General features: G+C 52.0%; 1 protein-coding gene across 3 annotated transcripts in view; it reads left to right on the forward strand.

Moving 5' to 3' along the window:
- Positions 1–21,524, forward strand: part of SMARCA4 (SWI/SNF related, matrix associated, actin dependent regulator of chromatin, subfamily a, member 4) — a 100,977-nt gene extending 79,453 nt beyond the window's left edge. For all 3 annotated transcript variants that reach the window (XM_025365715.1, XM_025365717.1, XM_025365716.1), the window contains 6 exons: positions 725–978; positions 17,441–17,549; positions 17,975–18,076; positions 18,957–19,089; positions 19,249–19,391; positions 21,034–21,524. In XM_025365715.1, coding sequence (XP_025221500.1) covers positions 725–978; positions 17,441–17,549; positions 17,975–18,076; positions 18,957–19,089; positions 19,249–19,391; positions 21,034–21,066 — 774 coding nt within the window. In that variant the 3' untranslated portion in view covers positions 21,067–21,524. The remainder of the gene's footprint in view (positions 1–724; positions 979–17,440; positions 17,550–17,974; positions 18,077–18,956; positions 19,090–19,248; positions 19,392–21,033) is intronic.
- The last annotated feature ends 3,607 nt before the right edge of the window (positions 21,525–25,131 follow it).

Here is a 25,131-nt window from a genome sequence, read left to right on the forward strand (position 1 = left end):
CTCCAAAAAATAATAATAATAATTATATATATAGATATATGAAAGAAGAAATAGATGGAAGCCAGGCACAGTGGCTTACATCTGTAAACCTAGCACTTTGGGAGGCTAAGATGGGAGCATTGCTTGAGACCAGGAGTTCAAGACAAGCCTGGGCAACATAATGAGACCCCATATCTACAAATATTTTTTTAATTAGCTGAGTGTGGTGACACGTGCCTGTAGTTCCAGCTTCTTAAGCGGCTGAAGTGAAAGGATCTCTTGAGCCCTTGGAGTTCAAGACTCCAGTGAGCTGTGATGGTGCCACTGAACTCCAGCCTAGGCAACAGAGCGAGACCCTGTCTCTAAAAATAAATAAGTAAATAAAAGAAATAGATGGGGAGAGTGTGGAACAGAGGTGTCAACATCTCCTGGGTGAAGGGATTTCAGGAGCACATTCTTCTCTGTACAGAGAAGATAGTTATTTTTTTGGTCAAGAAATTCAACCATTAGTGTTTTAAGGACATGCTTGGGTGGGGTGCCTGCTGGGGCCGTGCTGGTCTTTCACTGCAGCCCAGGGACCTCTTGAGAGTCCAGTGTGTGTTATGCCCCAAGCCAGCCACACTAGAGGGAGAGCGGGTGCGGGGGCCCTCCTCCGTGTCCCAGCCCGGCCCCCAGGATAGCGTCACGGCCTCTGCTTGTCGACCTGGGTGCTGGCTGTCCTATTTTACTACTATTGACCCTGAAGGCCATCGAGGAGGGTACGCTGGAGGAGATCGAAGAGGAGGTCCGGCAGAAGAAATCGTCACGGAAGCGCAAGCGAGACAGTGATGCCGGCTCCTCCACCCCGACCACCAGCACCCGCAGCCGCGACAAGGACGACGAGAGCAAGAAGCAGAAGAAGCGTGGGCGGCCGCCTGCCGAGAAGCTCTCCCCGAACCCACCCAACCTCACCAAGAAGATGAAGAAGATTGTGGATGCCGTGATCAAGTACAAGGACAGGTAAGCGAGGAGGCAGGGTGGGCGGGGCCTTCATGGGTCCCTGTGGGAGCAGCCCTGGTGTCTGCATTCTGACCCTGCACACTCAGGCTTGGGCCGCTCACTCTTTCACTTATCCACAAACACTGAATGAATCTCTGTCTTTGAGCCTGGCCCTGAGGAACACACTTTCAGGAACAGGGAAGCACACGTGTTTCCGCCGTGATGAGAGGAAATGTCACATGTGGTCGAGAGGAGAGGCAGGGATGCAGGTCTCGGGGAAGGGGACATTGCAACAGAGCCTTGAGAGATGGGAGGTTTGGGAGGGTGCACCAGCAGAGGCCACAGCAGGCGGAGAGGCTCTGCCAAAGCTGTGGCCTGGTGGCCTCAAGAGGCAAGGTGGGATGAGAGGATATGTGGCAGTAATGGGTGCTGCCCGTGTGGCCAGGAGGATGGCGACAAGAGGTTGGCGTGTCTAGAGCAGAGAAAGTGGCAGCCCTTTCCTGTCCTTGGACGCTCCCAGGCTCCCCGTGCTGTCTCTGTGTTGGTAAGATGGTGGCCACATTCCTGCTCTCTGCCAGGCTCTGCTCCAAGCCTGGAGGTCGCTGTCCTCACAGATATGTCCCGTATATGAGGCAGCATGTGGTTCCAGCTGTGGCCACGGCGCAGTGGTGGATCATAACGTGTTGGTGGATCATGAGTGCCATTTATATATTTTTCATTTACTAATATTCGTTTCCGTGAGTGACTCTATATGAGCACCATTTAAATAAGAAGAAAGGAATGTTCTCACCGGCTCCCTGGGGAGGTGTGTGCACCTTCTGCCAGCCCAGGGCAGGTCACAGAGCTGGGCAGGAGCCAGCAAGGGGTGTAAGTCCCATGCCTAGCCCAGGACTCACCCGGTCTTCCACTCTCCAAGGTCTTATTTCACTTCCTGGTACACACTGGCCAGTACCGCTGTCCCCGCAATGGGGAGGTTGTACTGTTTGATTTTAAAGTAACAATTTGCTGTTAGTCATGAAGCAGAGGGTGGGGGAATTGTATCTGTTGGAGGGGAGAGTGAAGGGAGCCCACATGCATGGTTTGGAGAGAATCTTACCAAGTGTGAGGTTTTAGAGGATGGTAACAATTGGAGTGCCTAAATGGGTAAAAATTACTGTGTAAGGCCAGCCGTGGTAGCCCACACCTGTCAACCCAGCGCTTTGGGAGGCTGAAGTGGGAGGATCACTTGAGGTCAGAAGTTCGAGGCCAGCCTGGACAACATGGTGAAAACCTGTCCTTACTGAAAATACAAAAAAAATTACCTGGACGTGGTGGCACACGCCTTTAATTCCAGCTGTTTAGGAGGCTGAGACAGGAGAATCACTTGAACCCAGGAAGTGGAGGTTGCTATGGACCAAGATTGCACCATTGCATTCCAGCCTTGGGTGACAGAGCAAAACTTCAACTCCAAAAACAAATACTGCTTTAAAAGGTTCTTTTAGCCAGGCGCGGTAGCTCACGCCTGTAATCCTAGCACTTTGGGAGGCTGAGGTGGGCTGATCGCTTGAGGTTAGGAATTTGAAACTAGCCTGGCCAATATTGTGAAACCCCTTCTCTACTAAAACTACAAAAATTAGCCGAGTGTAGTGGTGCACGCCTGTAATCTAGCTGCTCAGGAGGCTGAGGTAGGAGAATCTCTTGGAGCTGGGAGGCGGAGGTTGCAGTGAGCCAAGATCACATCAGTGCTCTACAGCCTGAGCGAGAGTCTGTCTCAAAAAAAAAAAAGGTTATTTTATTATTGGAAGAGAAACAGATGATGAAGGAAAAGAGACTTTGAAATTCAATGCCAGATCTGAAAATGTCATGTATTGTCAGTATTGAGAAAAAAAAATATTGACTCTAATCTACAAACCTAACTCCAAGGCTAAGTCCTCAAAGAGGAAAGTGAGTGGAGGACTTAACTTACTTAAAGTGTGGGATACGGCTGGGGGCAGTGGCGCACGCCTGGGGTCCCCGCTACTCGGGAGGCTGAGGTGGGAGGATCACTTGAGCACAGCAGGTCCAGGCTACTGTGAGCTGTGATCACACAGCTGCACCGCAGCCTGGGTGATGGAGTGAGACCCTGTCTCTTAAAAAAATAAAATAAATACAGAATACTTTTTAAAAATACGGGCCAGGCATGGTGGCCCATGTAATCCCAGTACTTTGGGAGGCTTAGGCGGGCGGATCACTCGAGGTTAGGAGTTTGAGACCAGCCTGGTCAACATGGCGAAACCTCATCTCTACAAAAAATACAAAAAAAGAAATGAACTGGGCGTGGTGATGAGTGCTTGTGGTCCCAGCTACTCGGGAGGAAGGGCACGAGAATCGCTTGAACCCAGAAGGCAGAGGGTGCAGCGAGCCAAGATTGCATCACTACAATCCAGCCTGGGTGACAGAATGAGACAATATCTGAAAAAAAAAAACAAAAAAAACCTGAATTTTCAAAAATCTAATGACAATGACAGACCCTCCCCATGTTTTATTTGGAATGATATTCTTGTGAGGGAAACTTAACATTACCAACCTGAAGAAGGTCCTTGAAGTGCAGTGGGGAAAGCACGGGCGTCTCCATCACACTGGTCTCCTGGGTATCCACGTAGAGAGGATGAGCCCTGACCCCCCGCCCCCCCCACACAGACACACCATGCATTTGGATCCACGTGACATGGACTATAGATGTAAGAACATGAAAGGTAAAACAAAGTTCTAGAAGAAAGCACAGGAGAAAATCTTCATGAATAGGCATCGATTTCTTCCACAGAAGCCAAAAGCCACTAATCACAAACAATTGAGAAATTACACTTCACTAAAATTAATAACATCTGTTTATTAATGGACACGCTGATGGAGACAGTGAAAACCCCTCGTAGATTCGGAAAAGACAACACAATTTAAAGCTGGGCAGGAGCCGGGAACAGATGCCTCCTTACACAGGACATCCCAGGACTCATCAGTGTAGGGAAAGGTGCTCACATCATTGCATTAGCATCACAACTTCAAGGAAATGCTCGTTAAAACCAGAGTGACTTGCGCCAGCACCCGCCCTAGAATGGCCGAATGCCCATCAGTGCTGGCAAGTCTGAAGCAGTCTGACCTCACACCCTGCGTGTAGAGTATGCAGCTCTTTGGCGGTCTCTTCTGTTTTGCTTTGCTTGTTTTTAACCATCAAACTGCAGAAGACAATATTTTCTGAGGTTCAGCCTGTACATGCCCTCTGACCCAGCAACCTGCAGCCCTCATTCTACCCAGGAGAGCTGAGTACATGTCCACACAGACAGACATGGCCATAGCCACTTTGCTCATAATCTCCCAAAACAGGAATCAGCCCAGTGTCCATCTACAGGGGCATGGATCCGTGGGGGCGTAATTGTACAGGGCCCCAAATAGCTGTGAAAACAGACTACCTGAAAACTGCTACCTGGAAGAAGCTTACATGTTATTGAGTGAAAGAAGCCAGATGCTAAAGAGGGCCTACTGTGTGCCTCCAGTTCTGTGAGAGTCAGAAGCTGATCCACAGTGATGGCTGCCAAGCAGTGCTTACCTTGAGAAAGGGAATTAGCAGGAAAGCCACATGATGAGCCTTCTAGGATACTGGCGATATTCTCTCTGTAGATCTGGACGTGTATATGATGTGTACATGCACCAAGGTGCACACATGAGATATGTACGCTTCTCTGCATTCCATTACACCTTGGTTTTTAAAAAGACAGAAACAGCATGCTCAACCTATTAAGACCCTGAATATTTTCAGACAAAAATGTATGTCTGTGTTAGTCCATTTGTTTTTCATTTTAGACTCACAGAAAGAGCCCTCTTAGGGTCATATTTAGTTGTATATCATCTGACAAAAGAGGAAATGGCTCACCCAGCTGCTACAGTCAGTCTTCTAGCCTGTATAAGATTTGATGATAAATCATACAATAAATTAAAACTTCCGGCTGGGCACAGTGGCTCATGCCTGTAATCCCAGCACTTTGGAAGGCCGAGGTGGGTGGATCTCTTGAGCCCAGGAGTTCAAGACCAATTTGGGCAATGTGGTGAAAAACCATCTCTACAAAAAATACAAAAATTAGCCACGCATGGTGGTGCCTGCCTATAGTCACAGCTACTCGGGAGGTTTAGGTTGGAGGATCACCTAAGCTCGAGAAGTTGAGGCTACAGTGCACCATGATCGTACCACTGCATTCCAGCCTGGACAACGAGAGTGACACCCTGTCCCAAAAAAGCCACAACAGTACAGGCTGGACATGGTGGCTCACGCCTGTAATCCCAACACTTTGGGAGGCCGAGGTGGAGGATCACCTGAGCCTAGGATTTCAGATGAGCCTGGACAACATAGTGAGACTCTGTCTCTATTTAAAAAAAAAAAGGCCGGTTACGGTGGCTCACACCTGTAATCCCAGCACTTTGGGAGGCCGAGGTGGGCAGATCACGAGGTCAGGAGATCCAGACCATCCTGGCTAACACAGTGAAACCCCGTCTCTACTAAAAATACAAAAATATTAGCTGGGCATGGTGGCAGGTGCCTGTAATCCCAGCTACTCGGGAGGCTGAGGCAGGAGAATGGCATGAGCCCGGGAGGCGGAGCTTTCAGTGAGCCGAGATTGCGCCACTGCACTCCAGCCTGGGCGACAGAGCAAGCCTCCATCTCAAAAAAAAAAAAAAAAAACCCAAATCCTAACTCTTACTGCTAAGTGACTGCTTTATCGAAACTGTTCTGTTTCAGGACGTGCAATTGTGGTGGAGATTTTGAGACCTGTTTTGAGAAGAATACCGACATTTCAGTCACACAGCAGTGCTCCTGTCTTATCTGGGACCCATGTGGGAGGGTGCCTCAGTGAGGGATTTGATTTATGTTTTCAATTTAACCTCACATCTTCCTGGAATGGATGGATTCACAGACCTGGGGGTTGCCCATTAGACTGGGAGTAACTTATGTTGGAATTATAAGTAGGACAACAAAGATGACTATTAAAAAAAGCCTCCTGGCTGGGCGCGGTGGCTCATGCCTGTAATCCCAGCACTTTGGGAGGCCGAGATGGGTGGATCACAAGGTCAGGAGATCGAGACCATCCTGGCTAACACAGTGAAACACCGTCTCTACTAAAAATACAAAAATTAGCTGGGCGTGGTGGCAGGTGCCTGTATTTCCAGCTACTCGGGAGGCTGAGGCAGGAGAATGGCGTGAACCTGGGAGGCAGAGCTTGCAGTGAGTGGAGATCACGCCACTGCACTCCAGCCTGGGTGACAGAGCGAGACTCCATCTCAAAAAAAAAAAAAAAAAAAAATAGGAAGCCTCCTTAATGCTGGAAGCACAGCAGGTGTGGGTCTGTCCACTCACTGTAATGTGATTTGCACAGGAAAACATCACATAGGGCACATCAAGTCAAGAAAGATAGTCGTTGAAAAGCTGCCTCAGCTGGGCATGGCAGTTCACCCCTGTAATCCCAGAACTTTGCAAGACTGAGGTGTGTGGATCCCTTGAGACCAGGAATACGAGACCAACTTGAGCAACATAGGGAGACCCCGCCTATGCAAAAAGTACAAAAATTAGCCAGGTGTGGTAGTGCATGCCTGTTGTCTCAGCTCTTCAGGAAGCTGAGGCAGGAGGACCACAAGAGGCCAAGGCCACAGTGAGGTATAATCACCCCCCTGCACTCCAGCGTGGGTGACAGAGTGAGACCCTGTTGCAAAAAAAAAAAAAAAAAAAGCGAAAGAAAAGCTGCCTCCATTTAGCAATAATTTCCAACATGATGTTTGGATACAAAATTGGCGTAGTTAATGGATATTTCTGATATTCTTAACGAAATTTGAAGCTATGAGGGAAAACAACCTCAGGGTCCACCCTGTTGCACGGTTTGGGGAAAGTCCGCAAGATCACCCTCACGTGCCGTCATTCTCAGCCTGTTACGCCTGCAGTTATGATTTATTACAGTGCAAGGCTACAGATTAAAATCAACCAAGGCAAGAGGTATATGGGGCCTCTTGGGGGCCAAGGTGGGCGGATCACTTGAGGTGATCTGGACGGTTCCAGACACAGAACTTTCCTTTGTCTCCTCCCTGTGGAGTTGCAGACAGCACTCATGTTCCTGGTGACGCTGACAACATTGCCAACCAGAGAAGCCTCTGTGTCCAGAGTTTGTTTTGTTTTGTTTTGTTTTCACTCTGTCACTCAGGCTGGAGTGCAATGGTGCAATCTCGGCTCGCTGCAATCTCTGCCTTCTGAATTGAAGTGATTCTCCTGTCTCAGCCTCCTGAGCAGCTGGGATTACAGGCTTACGCCACCACACCTGGCTAATTTTTGTATTTTTAGTAGAGATGGGGTTTCACCATGTTGGCCAGGCTGGTCTCGAACTCCTGACCTTAAGTGCTCTGCCTGCCTTAGCCCCCCGAAGTGTTGGGATTACAGGCGTGAGCCACCGCACCCACCCTGTGTCAAGCATTTTTACTGGGACTTGGTCATAAAGACACAGCTGGCTACCCACATGACTGACCTCCATCTCGAGCCCCTCTGCAGGTCGAGCAGAAACTACATAGCCCAAAGCCCCAACCTAGGACTGGTTCCAGACCCCATGTAAACCGAGACGCCCATTAGGTGTGACATTCTAAGTGCCCAGAGATCACCTCCCAGTAGCGCTGGGCAAAAGACCTCATTTGGGGTGAAGTTACGTTCTTTTTTATTATTATTATTTGCCCATCATTGGCTAGAAGTTACATTCTGTATGACACATCTGTCAGACCCATGGAAGGTTCCACGCTACCAACTGCGTGGCAGGTGGTGCTCATGTCACTCGGCCCTTCCTTGGCGCCACACAGCTGCACCAGGCTGAGAAGAGCTTGAATGGAATAAAGTCAGACACAGCTAACAGCTTACTTTTTTGTCTCCAACTTTCAATTGCTCCTTTCCAGGAAAAGAAAAGACAAATTATTTTTAATTGGATTTTTTTGTGTGTGTGTGAGGCAGAGTCTCACTCTGTCACCCAGGCTGGAGTGCTATGGCGTGATCTTGGCTCCCTGCAACCTCCACCTTCCAGGTTCAAGCGATTCTCCTGCCTCAGCCACCCAAGTAGCTGGGATTACAGGTGTGCACCACCATCACGCCTGGCTGGAATTTTTGTTTTTTAGTTTGCTTTCCAGAAACCCCTAATTAGTTGAACTCTGTAATTGAGTTAAATGTGAAGCCTGAAAAGAGATTGGCGTCTGTGTAGACCTGAGTTCTGACAATTCACAGAGTGAACACAGGAGGTTATCCTCTGGATTCGGTGTCAGGAGCCTGCCTCGCCGAGCTGGAGAATGTGCCTGTGACTGCAGGTGGGAGTCACGTGGTCCCTCTAGGTGGTGACATCTGAGGACAGAAGTGGTTCAGCTGGGCACCCGCTGCTGTGTTGGGGCCAGACCCTTTAGGAGAGGCAGGGACGCCCTTCCTGTCAGGTGGAATCTTTTCGAATATGTTTTTGATCGTTGGAGATACCTGCAGCCGCCTAGTTTGTATTTTATACCGGCAGAATTGTGTTTGACGTGACCTCTGTGATGACCTCCTCATACGTGTCCAGTTGTCTTGCCTGGAAAGCTTTTACTCTGTTCCTCTGCAGTCAGATTCACAGCCACAAGACCCCTCCTCCCCAGGCCCCGGAGTGTGGCACTGCCGGCCTTCACAGCCACTGTCCTTTACATTGTGTGCACAGAGTGCACTGACATGCCCCTCCTGCTCAGGGGCCACAGTGGGAACAGGCTGGAGTGTTCTGTGGTACCATGTGGGCAGTTCTGGCCTCTGCTGTCCAGGGACTTGTGGTGGCTCCAGTGGGAAGGGCCACATAAGCAGAACAGGAAGCTTGAGCAGTGTCCACTGGGAGGTGAGGGACAGGTGTCCCAGGCAGAGAGGACACAGTGCATGCAGAGGCTGGAGGGAGGCTAGGGGCTTGAGCGGGGCTGTGCCAGCACCAGGGGCCTCACAGGGGCCCTGGGCCACACACCTGCCCTCAGCCAAGGGCGTTTCTCCTTGGTGGTTTGAAATCTCAAACCACATTGAGGAACCTGCCAGAAATCGAAACCAGAATGAAGAAATTAAGTTGCATGTAGGAGATTTTACTTTAAAATCAGAACATGCAGAAATGTTTGCTGTGACTCTGGGTCAGGTTCAGACTTGTGGGGCTGTGCACTGCCAGTTGATACCTTCTTCCCTGGGTTCTTTTTTTTTTTTTTTTTTTTTTTTTTTTTTTTTTTTTTTTTTTTTTTTGAGACGGAGTCTTGCTCTGTAGCCCAGGCTGGAGTGCAGTGGCACAATCTTGGCTCACTGCAATCTCCGCCTCCCTCCCTGGGTTCTTTATAGCAGTTGGCAGCTGGTGGCTGAGGCATTTAGGGCATTGTGTCCAAATGTCAAGGCCGCATGTTTGTCAGGGGGCATCCCCTTGGTGTGCTTGGTAAGGGCTCAGAGAAGGACATCTGCTGGCCCACATGGGTTCAGCAGGCAGGCTGCTGAAGACCACCCCGCCAGCCACCAGCCTGCCTGCGACAGTGATAGGGCAGAGATGCTGCTACAATAAAGACCATGCAGGCCGGGCGCAGTGGCTCACGTCTGTAATCCCAGCACTTTGGGAGGCTGAGCCGGGCCAATACTTGAGGTCAGAAGTTTGAGAACAGCTTGGCCAATGTGGCAAAACCCCGTCTCTATTAAAATACAAAAATTAGCCAGGCATGGTGGCACATGCCTTTAATCCCAGCTACTCAGGAGGCTGAGGCGGGAGAATCGCTTGAACCCGGGAGGTGGAGGTTGCGGTGAGCTGAGATCACGCCACTGCACTCCAGCCTGGGTGACAGTGAGACTACGTCTCAAAAAAAAAAAAAAAAACTACGTGGTAGACAATGGTGTTGAACTTGATGCCTGTGCTGAGGTCAGGAGACACATGCGCACAGCCTCAGGGCTAGAGAGGCGCTCGGAAAGACGGAGTCGGTCCAGGCTGCCGCAGCTAAGCCTCACAAAGCTCTGGCCCCACAGGGCAGGCCCTCTGGGTTCCATTCCCACTCCGCACTACCTGGAGGCAGCAGCCCTGTGGTTACTGTAGGAGGGACTTGAGTACGGTGAAGATCTGAGCTCCACATCTGTCTCTGTGCCTCAGTCTCCACATCTGCAGCACAGGGGCCTGACTGAAATAACGTGGCCAGGCACACAGCCCAGAGGCCAGCACCGTGTGCACTGTGAGAGGGGACGATGGTCCCCAGCCCAGGGCCTGAGCTGCTGCCTTGCCAATTCGTGATGACAGCTTTGGCCGGAGTCTGGCAGGGGCTGGCTGCTACTGCACTCGGCCAGAGAGGCCGAGGTGAGCAGATCATGAGGTCGGGAGTTTGAGACCAGCCTGGCCAACATGGTAAAACCCCGTTTCTACTAAAAATACAAAAATTAGCCAGGCCTGGTGGCAGGCATCTATCATTCCAGCTACTTGGGAGGCTGAGGCAAGGGAATCGCTTGATCCCGGGAGGCGGAGGTTGCAGTAAGCTGAGATCTCGCCATTGCACTACAGCCTGGGGGAAAAGAGCAAGATTCTGTCTCAAAAAAGAAAGAAAGGAAAAAAACAAAACAAAACAAAACAAAACTTGGAGCCTGGGCACAGTGGCGCACGCCTATAGTCCCAGCTACTCGGAAGGCTGAGTTGGGAGAATCACTTGAACCCGGGAAGCGGAGGTAATAGTAAGCCGAGATTGCGTCACTGCAGCCTGAGTGACAGAGGGAGATTCTGTCTCAAACAAACAAACAAACAAAAAACTGAACTCATGCCAGACCAGGGCTCATGCTTGTAATTCCAGCACTTTGGTACACTGAGGTGGGTGGATCACGTGAGCCCAGGAGTTCAGCACCAGCCTGGTCAACATGGTGAATCTTCATCTCTACAGAAAATACAAAAAAAAAAGCTGGGCATGGTGGCATCCTGTAGTTCTAGCTACTTGGGAGGCTGAAGCAGGAAGGTCACCTGAGTCCAGGAGGTCAAGGCTATGGTGAGCTGAGATTACACCACTGCACTCCAGCCTGAGCAACAGAGTGAGACCCTGTCTCAACAAATGAAACTGAACTTGGATTTCATTGTTCAACTGTATTGAACCCATAATAAGAAATAGGTGTCCCCGGGTGTGGTATTGGCGTGTTAGAATCTATCAGCTTATTACAAATATTGGAGCATTGGAAGCCATCAACATCATAACCTGTAGCCAGGCGAGAGCCTTGACGCACAGACCTCTCAACAGAGCTCCTGGCACCTCTGTCTTTACTGGAAGCCTGTGCCTGGCCCGCAGGGAGGTGCCTTCAGACCACGTTCATTGACAGATTCACTGGTGAACTTCCTTTCACTCCCCGATGCATGAGTCAGAATGTTTTCTGTGTCACAGCTGTAAGTCTAAATAATTCTCAAGGTAATACTTTATAACGTGTCAAAACATTCAACCTAGGCTCACGTCTATAATCCCAGCACTTTGGGAGGCCAAGGCTGGCGGATCACTGGAACTTAAGAGTTCCAGACCAGCCTGGCCAACATGGTGAAACCCCATTTCTACTAAAAATACAAAAATTAGCCAGGCGTGGTGGTGGGTGCCACCTCCCAGCTACTCAGGAGGCGGAGGTTGCAGTGAGCCAAGATCGTACCACTGCACTCCAGCCTGGGTGACAGAGTGAGACTCCATCTCAAAAAAAAAAAGAAAATGAAATTCAAATCTCAGTGTTGATAAATGATGTTTTGTTGGAATGCAGCCAAAGCCCACCAATTTCTGCATTGTCTATGGTTCCCTTCATGGAACAGCGGCAGAACTGAGCAGTTGCAACAGAGGCAGGCCCAGCAAGCCTCAAATATTTACACTGGGCTGAGCGCAGTGCCTCACACCTGTAATTCCAGTGCTTTGGGAGACTGATGTGGGAGGATCCCTTGAGCCCAGGAGTTTGAGACCAGCCTGGGCAACATAGTGAGACCCCATCTCTACAAAATATTTTTAAAATTAGCCGGGCGCTGTGGCGTGTGCCTGTAGTCCTAGCTACTTGGGAGGCTGAGGCAGTAGGATCTCATGAGCCCAGGAGTTGGAGGCTGCAGTGAGCTAAGATGGCATCACTGCACTCCAGCCTGGGCAACAGAACAAGACCGTGTCTATAAAAAGAGAGAAAAGAAACAGTTCCTAGACTGGAGCAGGTGTTTGCAATAATGCATCCAACAAAGGACTCCCCAGGGAGGGAAATGGGCCAAAGATGGGAACAGGCGCTACTTGGAAGAGCCTGTGAAACGGTGCTTGACTTCTCTGCACAACAAGGAAACGTGTTTAGGGCCACGTTGTAGAATGGCTGCAAGGACGAGCACCGCTCATGCTGGCTCAGTATCTACCAAGTAGAGGATTTCCCCACCCTGTGACCCAGAGTATCTTCTCCCGGATAAATTCCCAGGAGAACTGCAAACTAAACACTTGTTCCTGAGTGTCCACAGACACTTGCTTCCTGGTTTCCAACCCTGGGCACAGCCCAGATGCCCAGCAGCGGGAAGTGGACATGGCTGGTATGTGCCCACTTCAGGACCTGCCGCTGCACTCGGCAACAGGGACAGCGGGAAGGTAGGAAGCCATGCCAGGCTTCGGGGCTCCCGTGTGTTTCTGCATCATCAACTTCAAGAAGCAGCGAACCTCGGCCCAGGATCACCCCTGGGGAAAGGACTGACAGGAGCACATCTTTAGCCTCATGCTAAAGATCTGTGCATTGGGCCAGGCGCGGTGGCTCAGCCTGTAATCCCAGCACTTTTGGGAGGCCAAGGTGGATGGATCAAGAGATCAGGAGTTCAAGACCAGCCTGACCAACATGGTGAAACCCGTCTCTACTAAAAATGCAAAAATTAGCCAGGTGTGGCGGTGCGCCTGTAATCCCAGCTACTTGGGAAGCTGAGGCAGGAGAATTGCTTGAACCTGGGAGGCAGAGGTTGCAGTGGGCCGAGATCGCACCACTGCATTCCAACCTGGGTGACAGCGCGAGACTGTGTCTCAAAAAAAGATCTGTGCGTTGGTGTTAAGTCAGATATTAAGAGGTGTGAGGCCGGGCGCGGTGGCTCAAGCCTGTAATCCCAGCACTTTGGGAGGCCGAGACGGGCGGATCACGAGGTCAGGAGATCGAGACCATCCTGGCTAACACAGTGAAACCCCGTCTCTACTAAAAAATACAAAAAACTAGCCAGGCGAGGTGGCGGCGCCTGTAGTCCCAGCTACTTGGGAGGCAGAGGCAGGAGAATGGCATGAACCCGAGAGGCGGAGCTTGCAGTGAGCTGAGATCTGGCCACTGCACTCCAGCCTGGGCGACAGAGCCAGACTCCGTCTCAAAAAAAAAAAAAAAAAAAGAGGTGTGGGCTGGGGTATGTGTGGGGGTCAGAGGAGGCGATGTTTGCCCTGAGATGAGAACAGAACCCAAATTCCCATGGGGGTAGAATCCCCTTTGTAGGCCCTGACATGAGCGTGAGAGTGGAGCTAGGAGCACTGATATCAAAGGTGATGGCGCCTATCCGGAGGACTCCGGGTTTTATTCCAAGTAAGGGGAGGCTGCGGCATATCCCTCTTTAATATGGTGGTGAGGGAGGCTCTCGGCACCCCGCCTGCTGCAGCAAAGCCTGAGGACAGGACCTCTGGAGAACTCTGCACCAGAGCGGAATCCTCAAACCGGCCCCTGGGTGGTCTTTTTTTTTTTCTTTTGAGACGGAGTCTCGCTCTGTAGCCCAGGCTGGAGTGCAGTGGCCGGATCTCAGCTCACTGCAAGCTCCGCCTCCCTGGTCCACGCCATTCTCCTGCCTCAGCCTCCCGAGTAGCTGGGACTACAGGTGCCCGCCACCACGTCCAGCTAATTTTTTTTGTATTTTTTAGTAGAGACGGGGTTTCGCCGTGTTAGCCAGGATGATCTCGATCTCCTGACCTCGTGATCCACCCGTCTCGGCCTCCCAAAGTGTTGGGATTACAGGCCTGAGCCACCACGCTCGGCCCTGGGTGGTCTTTATTCATCCAGAACCTAATTCTCCTAGAGGTCCGGAAGGGGGTGCTCTTGTACTTCGGTTTTGTGTTTTGTTTTTGTTTGTATTTTGAGACAGAGTCTCACTCTGTCATCCAGGCTAGAGTGCAGTGGTACGATCTCAGCTCACTGCCACCTCTGCCACCCAGGTTCAAGCGATTCTCCTGCCTCAGCCTCCTGAGTAGCTGGGATTACAGGTGCCTGCCACCACACCTGGCTAATTTTTGTATTTTTAGTAGAGACGGGGTTTCACCATCTTGGCCAGGCTGGTCTCCTGACTTTGTGATCCACCCACCTTAGCCTCCCAAAGTTCTGGGATTACAGGCGTGAGCCACCGCGCCCAGCCACACCTTGTGGTTTTTTTTGTTTTGTTTTGCTGCCTGTAGCTGTTTCTCATTAGCCTGATGGAGGTGGTGTTGGGGTGGCGGGGTGCTATTATAAAGCCGCCTGCTGTCACAGTCCTGGGGTCTTACTTCCTGCGCTGCCTGCATAGGGAGCTGCCCTCCAGGGCAAGGGCCACAGTGTGCAGCAAGCCCCCCATGGCCACAGGGCAGGGCGTTTCAAGCCAAGAGTCTGCACTGTTTGCTGGCCACTAAGGGCATTGAGTGGATCACAAAACTGGCTTTTTTTTTTTCTCAGTGAAATAGAAATGGGGTTTTGCCATGTTGCCCAGGCTGGTCTCAAACTCCTGGGCTCAAGCAATCCTCCCATTTTGGCCTCCCAGAGTGCTGGGATTACAGGCACGAGCCACTGCACCTGGCCAACAACTGGCATTTCTTTAAAAGTGTAATAGAATGGAAAGTGGCAGAGCGCGCTGCTTTTCATAGACGAGAATATCGCATTGGGGCTCTTCTGTTGCTCCTGCCTGTGCTGCACATCCTGCTTCACAGCGTAAGGTGCAGCTCTTTGATGTGCCTCATCGTAACAGGTATAGGGTGGATGCCGCCATTGTGAAGAGAGAGGAGAGCTCTTTGCTTAAAAAATTCTGTAGAGTGGAGAGCAGGATGTGCCGGCTTAGGAGAGGGAAGAGGTACAGGCCTGCTCTGCCTGAGCTGCAGATGGGACACACGCTTCCCGACTCAAAGGGGAGTCGTGTCTTTCTCCAGGGCCACCAAGCAGCAAGTGCCTCTGCTGCGTGTTCTTTCCTGAGCCTGTGGACCGGGTTTACCAACAGTTGCCCGTGGCCGAGGCGGCCACCAGCCTGTGCATAAGAAAAAGGAAGCCTGTGCTTCCTTTTCTTATGGAAAAAGGAGGGCCCACGTCGGGAATGCTGGCTTAGAAGGGTATGTGCTCCTATACTGGACCAGCTGGTCCCACACCCAGGACCAAAAACACCTCCTGGCGGGAGATGGGGAGATGTAATGTACTTCATGAGCACACACTGGAGAAGGACAGCCCTGGAAGGCAGAGGCTCAAGGCGGGCTGTGGCCAGGCCAGGAAATTCACTCCCACCTCGACTTCCCTCCTCAACACAGCTGGCCTGACACTGCTGCCTGCTTCAGAGTTTAGTGTGCGTAAAGTGTGACTGGCCCCGCAAGGAGGGGATGACGGCGATTGTCAAGGCCAGGGGAGGTGCACGGACAGGATTCTGGCTCCTGTGTGTGACATCTGCATCTCAGGAGGCTCTCGTTTTAGAAGCCGGGTCAGGGGCTTCGTGATGCACACAAACACCAAAGAAGCAGGAGGCCTTCTGGGATCCCGCCCGCGGGCAGCCTCCTGGAGGCAGGCCTGGCCCGTCTGCCCCTTGGTGACATCAGGATCCCCCAGCGACAGAACCAAGGAAGCTACCATGTTGTCGCTGCCATTTTCCAGGACAGTAAACAGAAACAAGATAAGGAGCACTCAGGACACCCAGACAGACGGTGGGGCCAGCCAGTGGCATGAGCAGGCTGCCCTGCCCTCTGGAATTTTCTGGAAAAGAACATAAGGATAGAAGCGGTGCTGATGAGGCAGCTGGAGTTATCAGAACTCAAACTCAGCTCCTTCTTCCCATCGGGCCCCGTTGGCCACTTTTAGGCCTCATCCACCTGATGGCTCCCTGCTTAGGGCTGTTTCCCGGCCAGGCCCTTCCTCTGGGCCAAAGCAGAGGGGAGAGCATGTTTGCCATGCGTTCTCATTTTCCCAGCCTGCGGTCTGGGTTCTGTCAGAGCAAGGTCAGCTCTCAGAGCTTCTGTCCCCACCCACCCCATCCTCCTGAGCCAGGCTCAGGTATGGGCAAGACCTGGTAAGAGCTGGGAGTGCTGTGCACCAGGCCTGGTAGCGTCTCATCACCGCCGCTGTGCCGAGTACACGAGGGCACTTCCTGTGGTGTCTGGAGGGTTAGATCAGTCCCCAGTGAGGACAAAGCAGAGATCCAGATGCATCCCAGGCCAGGTGCGGTGGCTTCTGACTATAATCCCAGCACTTCGGGAGGCTGAGGAGGGAGGATTGCTTGAGGCCAGAGGTTTGAGACCAGCCTGGGCAAAATAGTGAGACCCCCATTTCTACAAAAAATTTTAGCTGTGCCTGGTGGTGCACAGCTATAGTCCCAGCTACTTGGGAGGCTGTGCTGGGAGGATCGCTTGAACCCAGAAGATTGAGACTGTGGTGGGTCATGATCACACCACTGCACTCCAGCCTGAGCAACAGAGCAAGACCCTGTCTCAAAAACAAATGTATTGGCCGGGAGCAGTGGCTCATGCCTGTGATCCCAGCACTTCGGGAGGCTGAGACAGGCGGATCATGAGGTCGAGAGATCGAGACCAGCCTGGCCAACATGGTGAAACCCCATCTACTAAAAATACAAAAATTAACTGGGTGTGGTGGTGGGCACCTGTAATCCCAGCTACTCGGGAGGCTGAGGCAGGAGAATTGCTTGAGCCCTGGAGGCAGAGGTTGCAGTGAGCCAAGATCACACCACTGCACTCCAGCCTAATGACAGAATGAGACTCCGTCTCAAAGGAAAAAAAAACAAAACCGCGTCACAGGCCTGTGTGTGTGGTTGTCGCTGGGGAATGTTCCAGAAGCTACAAGAAAGCACATGTGCAGGCCACGCGTGGTGGCTCACACCTGTAATCCCAGCACTTTGGGAAGCCGAAGTGGGCTGATCACCTGAGGTCAGGAGTTTGAGACCAGTCTGACCGACATGGAGAAACCCTGTCTCTACTAAAAGTACAAAATTAGCCTGGCATGGTGGCGCACGACTGTAATCCCAGTGACTCCAGAGGCTGAGGCAGGAGAATCGCCTGAACCTGGGAGGTGGAGGTTGCAGTGAGCTGAGATCGCGCCATTACACTCCAGCTTGGGCAACAAGAGCGAAACTCCGTCTCAAAAAAAAAAAAAAGTGCAAGAAATAGCTCCTGAGCCAAGTTTGAATTTCTCATCCTCTCTGTCCTCAATGTGGGGACCTGCTGAGGTGGAGTAGGGGCTCCCAGGTGGGCGGGCCGAGGGGTGACGCCTGCCGGTTCTGCCTTGCAGCAGCAGTGGACGTCAGCTCAGCGAGGTCTTCATCCAGCTGCCCTCGCGAAAGGAGCTGCCGGAGTACTACGAGCTCATCCGCAAGCCTGTGGACTTCAAGAAGATAAAGGTAACACCGACGCTGTGCCTGTGCCGTGCATCTGCCCGCGGGAGGAGTCTGACCCAGGGGCACCCCCATCTGAGAGCTGTGGTGTGTGGGCGGAATGACCAGAAACTGCCTGGGCAGAGCCTTGGGATGCCTGGTTAGGGACCTGGTCGTGGGCTTTTGGGGTTCCTTGTAAGGGTTGGGGGTGTCCTGTGGGATGTCAGTGAGCAGTTGGTGTTGGGTGTTCCTTCAAGGTCCTGCTCACTCAGTGCTGGGCCTCAGTCATGCAGTTCCCATGCCTGGTGGGCCAGGTTACCAAGGCTGGGGCTTCAGCCACATCCTCATAGGCGCGAGGAATCCTGGCCTGCGGGGTCCCCAGCACACAGCGGGACCTGCGGGCAGGCGAGGCGGGGTCCTGAGGTAAGACCTGCTCCTCCCGTCCATTGCAGGAGCGCATCCGCAACCACAAATACCGCAGCCTCAACGATCTAGAGAAGGACGTCATGCTGCTGTGCCAGAACGCTCAGACCTTCAACCTGGAGGGCTCCCTGGTGAGGCACGGCTGGGGGATGGGGATGGGCCACTCCCACAGCTGGGCTTTGAACCAACCCGCCCCTGCTTCCTTTCTGAATTGATGGGTTAAAAACAATTCCCGCTAGCTGTGGTGGTTCGTGCCTATAATTCCAGCACTTTGGGAGGCCAAGGCGGGAGGATCACTCGGGGCCAGGAGTCCAAGACCAGCCTGGGCAACGTAACAAGACCCTGTCTTTAAAAAAAAAAAAAAAAAAAAAAAATTTAAATTTCCAACAACTTGGGATATTTTAGCAATTACAAAAGCAGTACGTATTTACCAAAGAAAATAAAGATAGGCACAACAGAAGAAATAGACTCAGAGTCCTCTGTCTGTTGGAATTTTGTTTTAAATTCCCTGGGGCACACTCTCTTCAGAGGAATCCTATGGGTGTGTTCTTTCCTGTGATAGAATTGACACATACACAGCCTCAACTTGGCAAACTTTTCTTAAGTGTGTTTGGGATTGATGCCTCTCAGAAAAAATACTTGACTTGGATGCATTTGGGGAAGATGCTGGCTTCAACAAGGGACATGCATTTCTAATGTTATTGCAGACCTCAGAGATTCTGCAGAAGGAGGGAGGCACCTGCAGCCATTTCCAAACCAGTGTGCCTGACCTTTCACCCTGGAGCATTTCAGAAGCCTGATGCTCTCTGGGGTACCTGTGGAGGAAGATCATGGAGAGGGCCTTCCACCCTGGGTGGGCTGAAGCCCCGACCCACTGAGACTCGCACTGGCCACTGATCAGCTGTCCAGGGACAACACAGGGCTGGGGCTGGGGCTGGGGCTGGGGCCAGGGCCGGGCAGGCAACCCTCCAATCAGGCCCATCCACTCAAGCCCCTGGTGTCTCCGCCCAGATCTATGAAGATTCCATCGTCTTGCAGTCAGTCTTCACCAGCGTGCGGCAGAAAATCGAGAAGGAGGATGACAGTGAAGGCGAGGAGAGTGAGGAGGAGGAAGAGGGCGAGGAGGAAGGCTCCGAATCTGAGTGTGAGTCCCGGGGGGGTTCGGGATGCCGGGGTTCACGCTGGCCCAAGAGCCCCCAAGGCCACAGCTTTTCACAGCCCTCCCAGCTCCCAGACACCCCTTGCTGTGAGGGTGCTGCATTCCCAGAGCTCAAGGCTGTCTTTCTGTCGTGGTCCCCTCTAGCTCGGTCTGTCAAAGTGAAGATCAAGCTTGGCCGGAAGGAGAAAGCACAGGACCGGCTGAAGGGCGGCCGGCGGCGACCGAGCCGAGGGTCCCGAGCCAAGCCGGTCGTAAGTGATGACGACAGTGAGGAGGAACAAGAGGAGGTGAGGTCGGGCCCCCGAGCAGGCAGGGCTGGTGGGTGGCGGGAGGCATCCCAGGGCCCTGATAGGACAGCCCTGCGGGGCAGTGCTCTTACTCCCCCATGCTGCAGGTAGGGAAACTGAGGCTTGACCTGCCGTGGCTGACCCCAGGTCACACAGCCAATATGTGACAGGGCTGCCACTGAAACCCAAGCCTGTGTGACCCTGGAACCAACTCTTAGTACCCGTGGGTGTCTGGGGACTGGGGGACATATGAGGTCTCAGGACAGGCAACAGGCGGTCCCATGGCACCAGGGCTGCTGGGCTGAGGCCGGGGAGGCCAGGGCTTGATTAGGGTCGAGTGGGAGGTGCTAGGATTGGGGACCCACCAGGCAGTGCCTTGTCTCCTCAGTGTTGTAGAGAATGGGCAGAAATGCCAAACCCACAGTGGATAGTTTTTGGGGGACAGTAGGAAGCCTGAGCAGATCCACTTGCTGGCTTTAAATAATCTTCACCTTTGTCTCTGGCCCTTCTGGCTGTGGGACCTGGCAGGTCACTTTGCTTCTCAAGCTTCAGTTTCCTCTTACGCAAAGCAAGGAGGCTGCATGGATGAGGGAACTGCCCCGACTCAGGCCTGGCTCCCACTGAAGTCTGGTGAATGCCATTTTGTCAGCACAGAAGCAGCAAATTTCAGTGCCTGGAAATCAGTCTGACAAAAGAGGCATGTGACCTTTGAGGACATTCATGAAGTCCTCATGGGGAGGGGTGGCCCTCCAGGCAGGAGGGCCATGGGCTGTGATGGTGTGTCTCTTGCCCAAGCCAGAGCAGGGTGTTTTATGGCCCATGCCAGGCTGTTTAAAAATGTTTTACGAGGCCGGGTCTGGTGGCTCATACCTGTAATCCCAGCACTTTGGGAAACTGAGGCAGGAGGCTCACTGGAGCCTGGGAGGTCGAGGCTGCAGTGAGCCGTGATAGCACCACTGCACTCCAGCCTGGGCAACAGAGCAAGACCCTGTCTTAAAAAAAAAAAAAAAAAATTAGGCCGGGTGCGGTAGCTGAAGCCTGTAATCCCAGCACTTTGGGAGGCCGAGACGGGTGGATCACGGGGTCAGGAGATCGAGACCATCCTGGCTAACCTGGTGAAACCCTGTCTCTACTAAAAAATACAAAAAACTAGCCGGGCGAGTTGGCAGGCACCTGTAGTCCCAGCTGCTCGGGAGGCTGAGGCAGGAGAATGGCGTAAACCTGGGAGGCAGAGCTTGCAGTGATCCGAGATCCGGCCACTGCACTGCAGCCTGGGTGACAGAGCGAGAGTCCGTCTCAAAAAAAAAAAAAAAAAAAAAAAAAAATAGCAAAGATCTTTCACAGTCAGGAAGAGCCAAGATGGTTTGGAAGCTGTAGGTCAGGGGCCAAGGGCCAGGCAGGTGACATGGGACAGAGCAGGGAAGACACATGGAGCCTCGCAGGTCCCGAGAGGGCCGAGTGTGGTCACAGGGACTGGTCCTCTAGAGAAACATGAAGTTCAGGCGTGGCTATGGCTGCAGTAGCTTCTGTTGCCGGCATCGGTGTTTTCTTGAGCAAGTTTATTTAAAGCTTGGCAGGCCCCTGGCAAAGTGCCCTAGCAGGGGCGGCCAACACATACTCTCTCCTCCTGTCCCCTCTCCAGGACCGCTCAGGAAGTGGCAGCGAAGAAGACTGAGCCCCGACATTCCAGTCTCGACCCCGAGCCCCTCGTTCCAGAGCCGAGACGGCATAGGCCTTAGCAGTAACGGATAGCAGCACACGTAGTTTCAGACTTGGGGTAAAACTGTATAAACAAAAGAATCTTCCATATTTATACAGCCGAGAAGCTGTAGGACTGTTTGTGACTGGCCCTGTCCTGGCATCAGTAGCATTTGTAACAGCATTAACTGTCTAAAAGAGAGAGAGAGAGAATTCCGAATTGGGGAACACGCGATACCTGTTTTTCTTTTCCTTTGCTGGCAGTACTGTTGCGCCGCAGTTTGGAGTCACTGTAGTTAAGCGTGGATGCATGTGCGTCACCGTCCACTCCTCGTACTGTATTTTATTGGACAGGTCAGACTCGCCGGGGGCCCGGCGAGGGTATGTCAGTGTCACTGGATGTCAAACAGTAATAAATTAAACCAACAACAAAACTCACAGCCTTGCCTGCAGGTGGACTCATGCCTGGCTCCCGGGGTTTCTGCCAGCAGGAGTGGTGGGGGCCACCTCATGTCCAGGTCCCTGTCCTTCTCCTGACACCAGAGCCCATGGGGCCTGTTTCACAGAGGAGGATACTGAGGCCCCGGCAGGGGAAGAGGACTTGCCTGGCCACACATGTGGCCTTTGCCGCTGCAGGTCTCCAGCATTTGTTCAGTTGAGACCTATAGTGCAGGGAGCAGGCGGCTCCGTCCCTACCCTGTCCGTGGCCAAGCCTGGGTTGGGGAGACCCTCACAGAAATGGGCAGACGCCACATAGAGCTCTCAGGGCCATGATGCAGGAAGCTCAGGGCATAATGGGAGCCCAGGTGGTCAGGGAGGGCTTTCAAATCCAGAATGTAATTTGAATTTTTGTTTTTTGTTTTGTTTTGTTTTTGAGATGAAGTCTCTGTCACCCAGGCTGGAGTGCAGTGGCATGATCTCGGCTCACTGCAACCTCAGCCTCCTGGGTTCGAGCAATTCTACTGCCTCAGCCTCCTGAGTAGCTGGGTTTACAGGGTGCGCCACCATGCCCAGCTAATTTTTTGTATTTTAGTAGAGACGGGGTTTCATCATGTTGGCCAGGCTGATCTCAAACTCCTGACCTCAGGTGATCCACCTGCCTCGACCTCCCAGAGTGCAGGGATTACAGGCATGAGCCACTGTGCCCAGCCACTAATTTTTGTATTTTAGTAGAGGCAAGGTATCACCATGTTGGCCAGGCTGCTCTCAAATTCCTGATCTCAAGTGATCCACCCACCTTGGCCTCCCAAAGTGCTGGGATTACAGGCATGAGCCACCGTGCTTTGAGTTTTTTACAGTAAGTCTTGGCTGGAGTGCAGTGGCTCAATCTCTGCTTATTGCAACCTCTGCTTCCTGGGCTCAAGCAATCCTCCCACCTTAGCCTCCTGAGGAGCTGGGATTACAGGTGCACACCACCATGCCCAGCTAATTTTTGTTTTTGTTGTTGTTTTTTGGTTTTCAGTTTTGGTAGAGACAGGGTTTTGTGATGTTGCCCAGGCAGGTCTCAAACTCCTGAGTTCAAGCAATCCACCCGCCTCAGCCTTTCAAAGTGCTGAGATTACAGATGTGAGCCACTGTGCCCAACTAATACGAATTCTTACCATTTTTGTCTATTCATTAAGAGCCATTATTAGTGGGTCATTATGGTCATGCTTGGCTTTAATTCTTGAAATATGGTTTCTTCTAGCTCTTTGAACCTTTTTTTTTTTTTCTTTAATTGAGACAAGGTCTTGCTCTGTTACCCAAGCTAGAGTGCAGTGGTGTCATCACGGTTCATAACAGCCTTGACCTCCTGGACTCAAGTGATCCTCCTGCCTCAGCCCCCTAAGTAGCTGGGACTACAGGTGCACACCAGCACACTGGGCTAATTGTTGTGTGTGTGTCTAGAGATAATGTTTTGCTTTGTTGCCTGGGCGGGTGGTCTGAACTCCTGAGCTCAAGTGACCCTCCTGCCTCAGCCTACTTTTTTTTTTTTTTTTTTTTTTTTTTTTTAAATCAAGACAGGGTGTTGCTCTGTTGCCCAGGCTGGATTGCAGTGGTGTGAACATAGCTCAACTTCCAGAGCTCAGATGATCCTCCCTCTTCAGCCTCCAGTGTATCTGGGACCACAGACATACACAACCCAGCTTGAACCTATTTTTAGTAGCTGCTTTGAAGGCTTTAGGTCCAACATCCGGACCCGTTCCTCCACAGAAAGGTTCTCTTGACTCCTTTTTGTCCTCAGCGTAGGTCACACTTTCCTGTTTCTTCACATGTCTGGCAAGCTTTTGTTGTCAGAAAGTAGACATTGTATTTTATTTATTTGTTTTTAATTTTTGTATGTTTTTGAGATGGAGTCTCTCACTGTCGCCCAGGCTGGAGTGCAGTGGTGTGATCTTGGCTCACTGCAGCCTCCACTTCCCGGGTTCAAGCGATTCCCCCGCCTTAGCCTCTGGAGTAGCTGAGATTACAGGCACCCGCCACCACGCCCGGCTAATTTTTGTATTTTAATAAAGACAGGGTTTCACCGTGTTGGCCAGGCTGGTCTCGAACTCCTGACCTCAGGTGATCTGCTCACCTCAGCCTCCCAAAGTGCTGGGATTACAGGCTTGAGCCACCGCGCCCGGCCTTGTTTTGTTCTTAATTCTTGTTTTTCTTTCTTTCTTTCTTTTTCTTCTTTTATGTTTCCCCTCGGAGACAAGGTCTTGTGCTGTCACTGATACTGGACTGCAGTGGTGCAATCTCAGCTCACTGCAGCCTCCTGGGCTCAAGCCATCCTCCTACCTCAGCCTCTCGAGCAGCCGGAACTACAGGCTTGTGCCACCACACCCAGCTAAATTTTTTTTTTTTTTGGGTAGAGACAGGGTTTTTCCATGTTGCCCACAGTGGTCTTGAACTCCTGGGCTCAAGCAATCTGCCCGCCTCGGCCTCCCAAAATGCTGGGATTACAGGCGTGAGCCACCACTCCCGGCCCAATTCTCGTTTTTCTTTAGAAGGAGTCACCCCTGGGTCAGCCGAGCTGAGACATCAGTCGGTGGTTGGTCAGAACTTGTGCCCAAATGCTGAGTCAGTGGCTCTGCCCAGGCGGTTTGCAGGCTGGCGCTACCTTTGCTTTCGGCCTGTGGTTCCTATCAGGGCATGCACTTCAGCTCTCTTGGGCAGGGAGACGTGCATCGGGCTCTCTCCAGGGCATATGTGTTGTCTTGGCCTGCACGTGGCCTCCCAACCCCTATGGATACCTGGGGCCAGCTGGGCCTCCTTTTCCATTTCTGGCTAGTTTACCAATCTGTTGCTCAATTGGAGTCTCAACCTTAGGCCAGCTGATGACCTTGGCCCTCCCCTCCCCGTTCACTCCGCACGGAGATCCCTGCAGCTTCCAACAGTGAGGCCCTCCAGCAGTGAGGCCACTGATCTCCATGGCGTGGCTGGAGCTGGGGGCCCAGGCCAGGAGCAGCCCCAGGCAGAAATCACCTCCTACTGCTCTTCTCTGCCACGCGGTAGTTTTTCTGGAATAAACATGTCCTGGCCGGGTGAACACCTTTGACCAGATTTTCACGGTCCCGGGATGGTTGCTTTGGACAATTCTGTTAAGCTTTACTGTTGCTTTTAGGGAGAGGATTTGCCAAGATCCTCACTCCACCATTTGGGAAAATCCTCATTTTGTTTGTTTCAATAGCTTTGGCTTTATTTTAATAGATTAGAATTTATTATTTATTTATTTTTGAGACAGGGTCTTGCTCTGTCGCCCAGGCTGGAGTGCATAGTGACACGATCTCTGCTGGCTACAACCTCCGCTTCCTGGGCTCAAGAAATTCTGCCACCTCAACCTTCTGAGTAGCTAGGATTACAGGTGTGCACCACCACATCTGCCTAATTTTTTTGTATTCTTAGTAGAGACAGGATTTTGCCGTGTTGCCCAGGCTGGTCTCAAACCCCTGTGCTCGAGCCATCTGCCCACGCTGGCCTCCCACAGTGCTGAGATTACAGGTGTAAGCCACCACTCCCAGCCAGAATTTATTTTAACGTTTATGGAAAACCAGCTCACCAAACGTATGATTTCATG

Source organism: Theropithecus gelada, chromosome 19, assembly GCF_003255815.1.
Source record: "Theropithecus gelada isolate Dixy chromosome 19, Tgel_1.0, whole genome shotgun sequence".
NCBI lineage: Eukaryota > Metazoa > Chordata > Mammalia > Primates > Cercopithecidae > Theropithecus > Theropithecus gelada.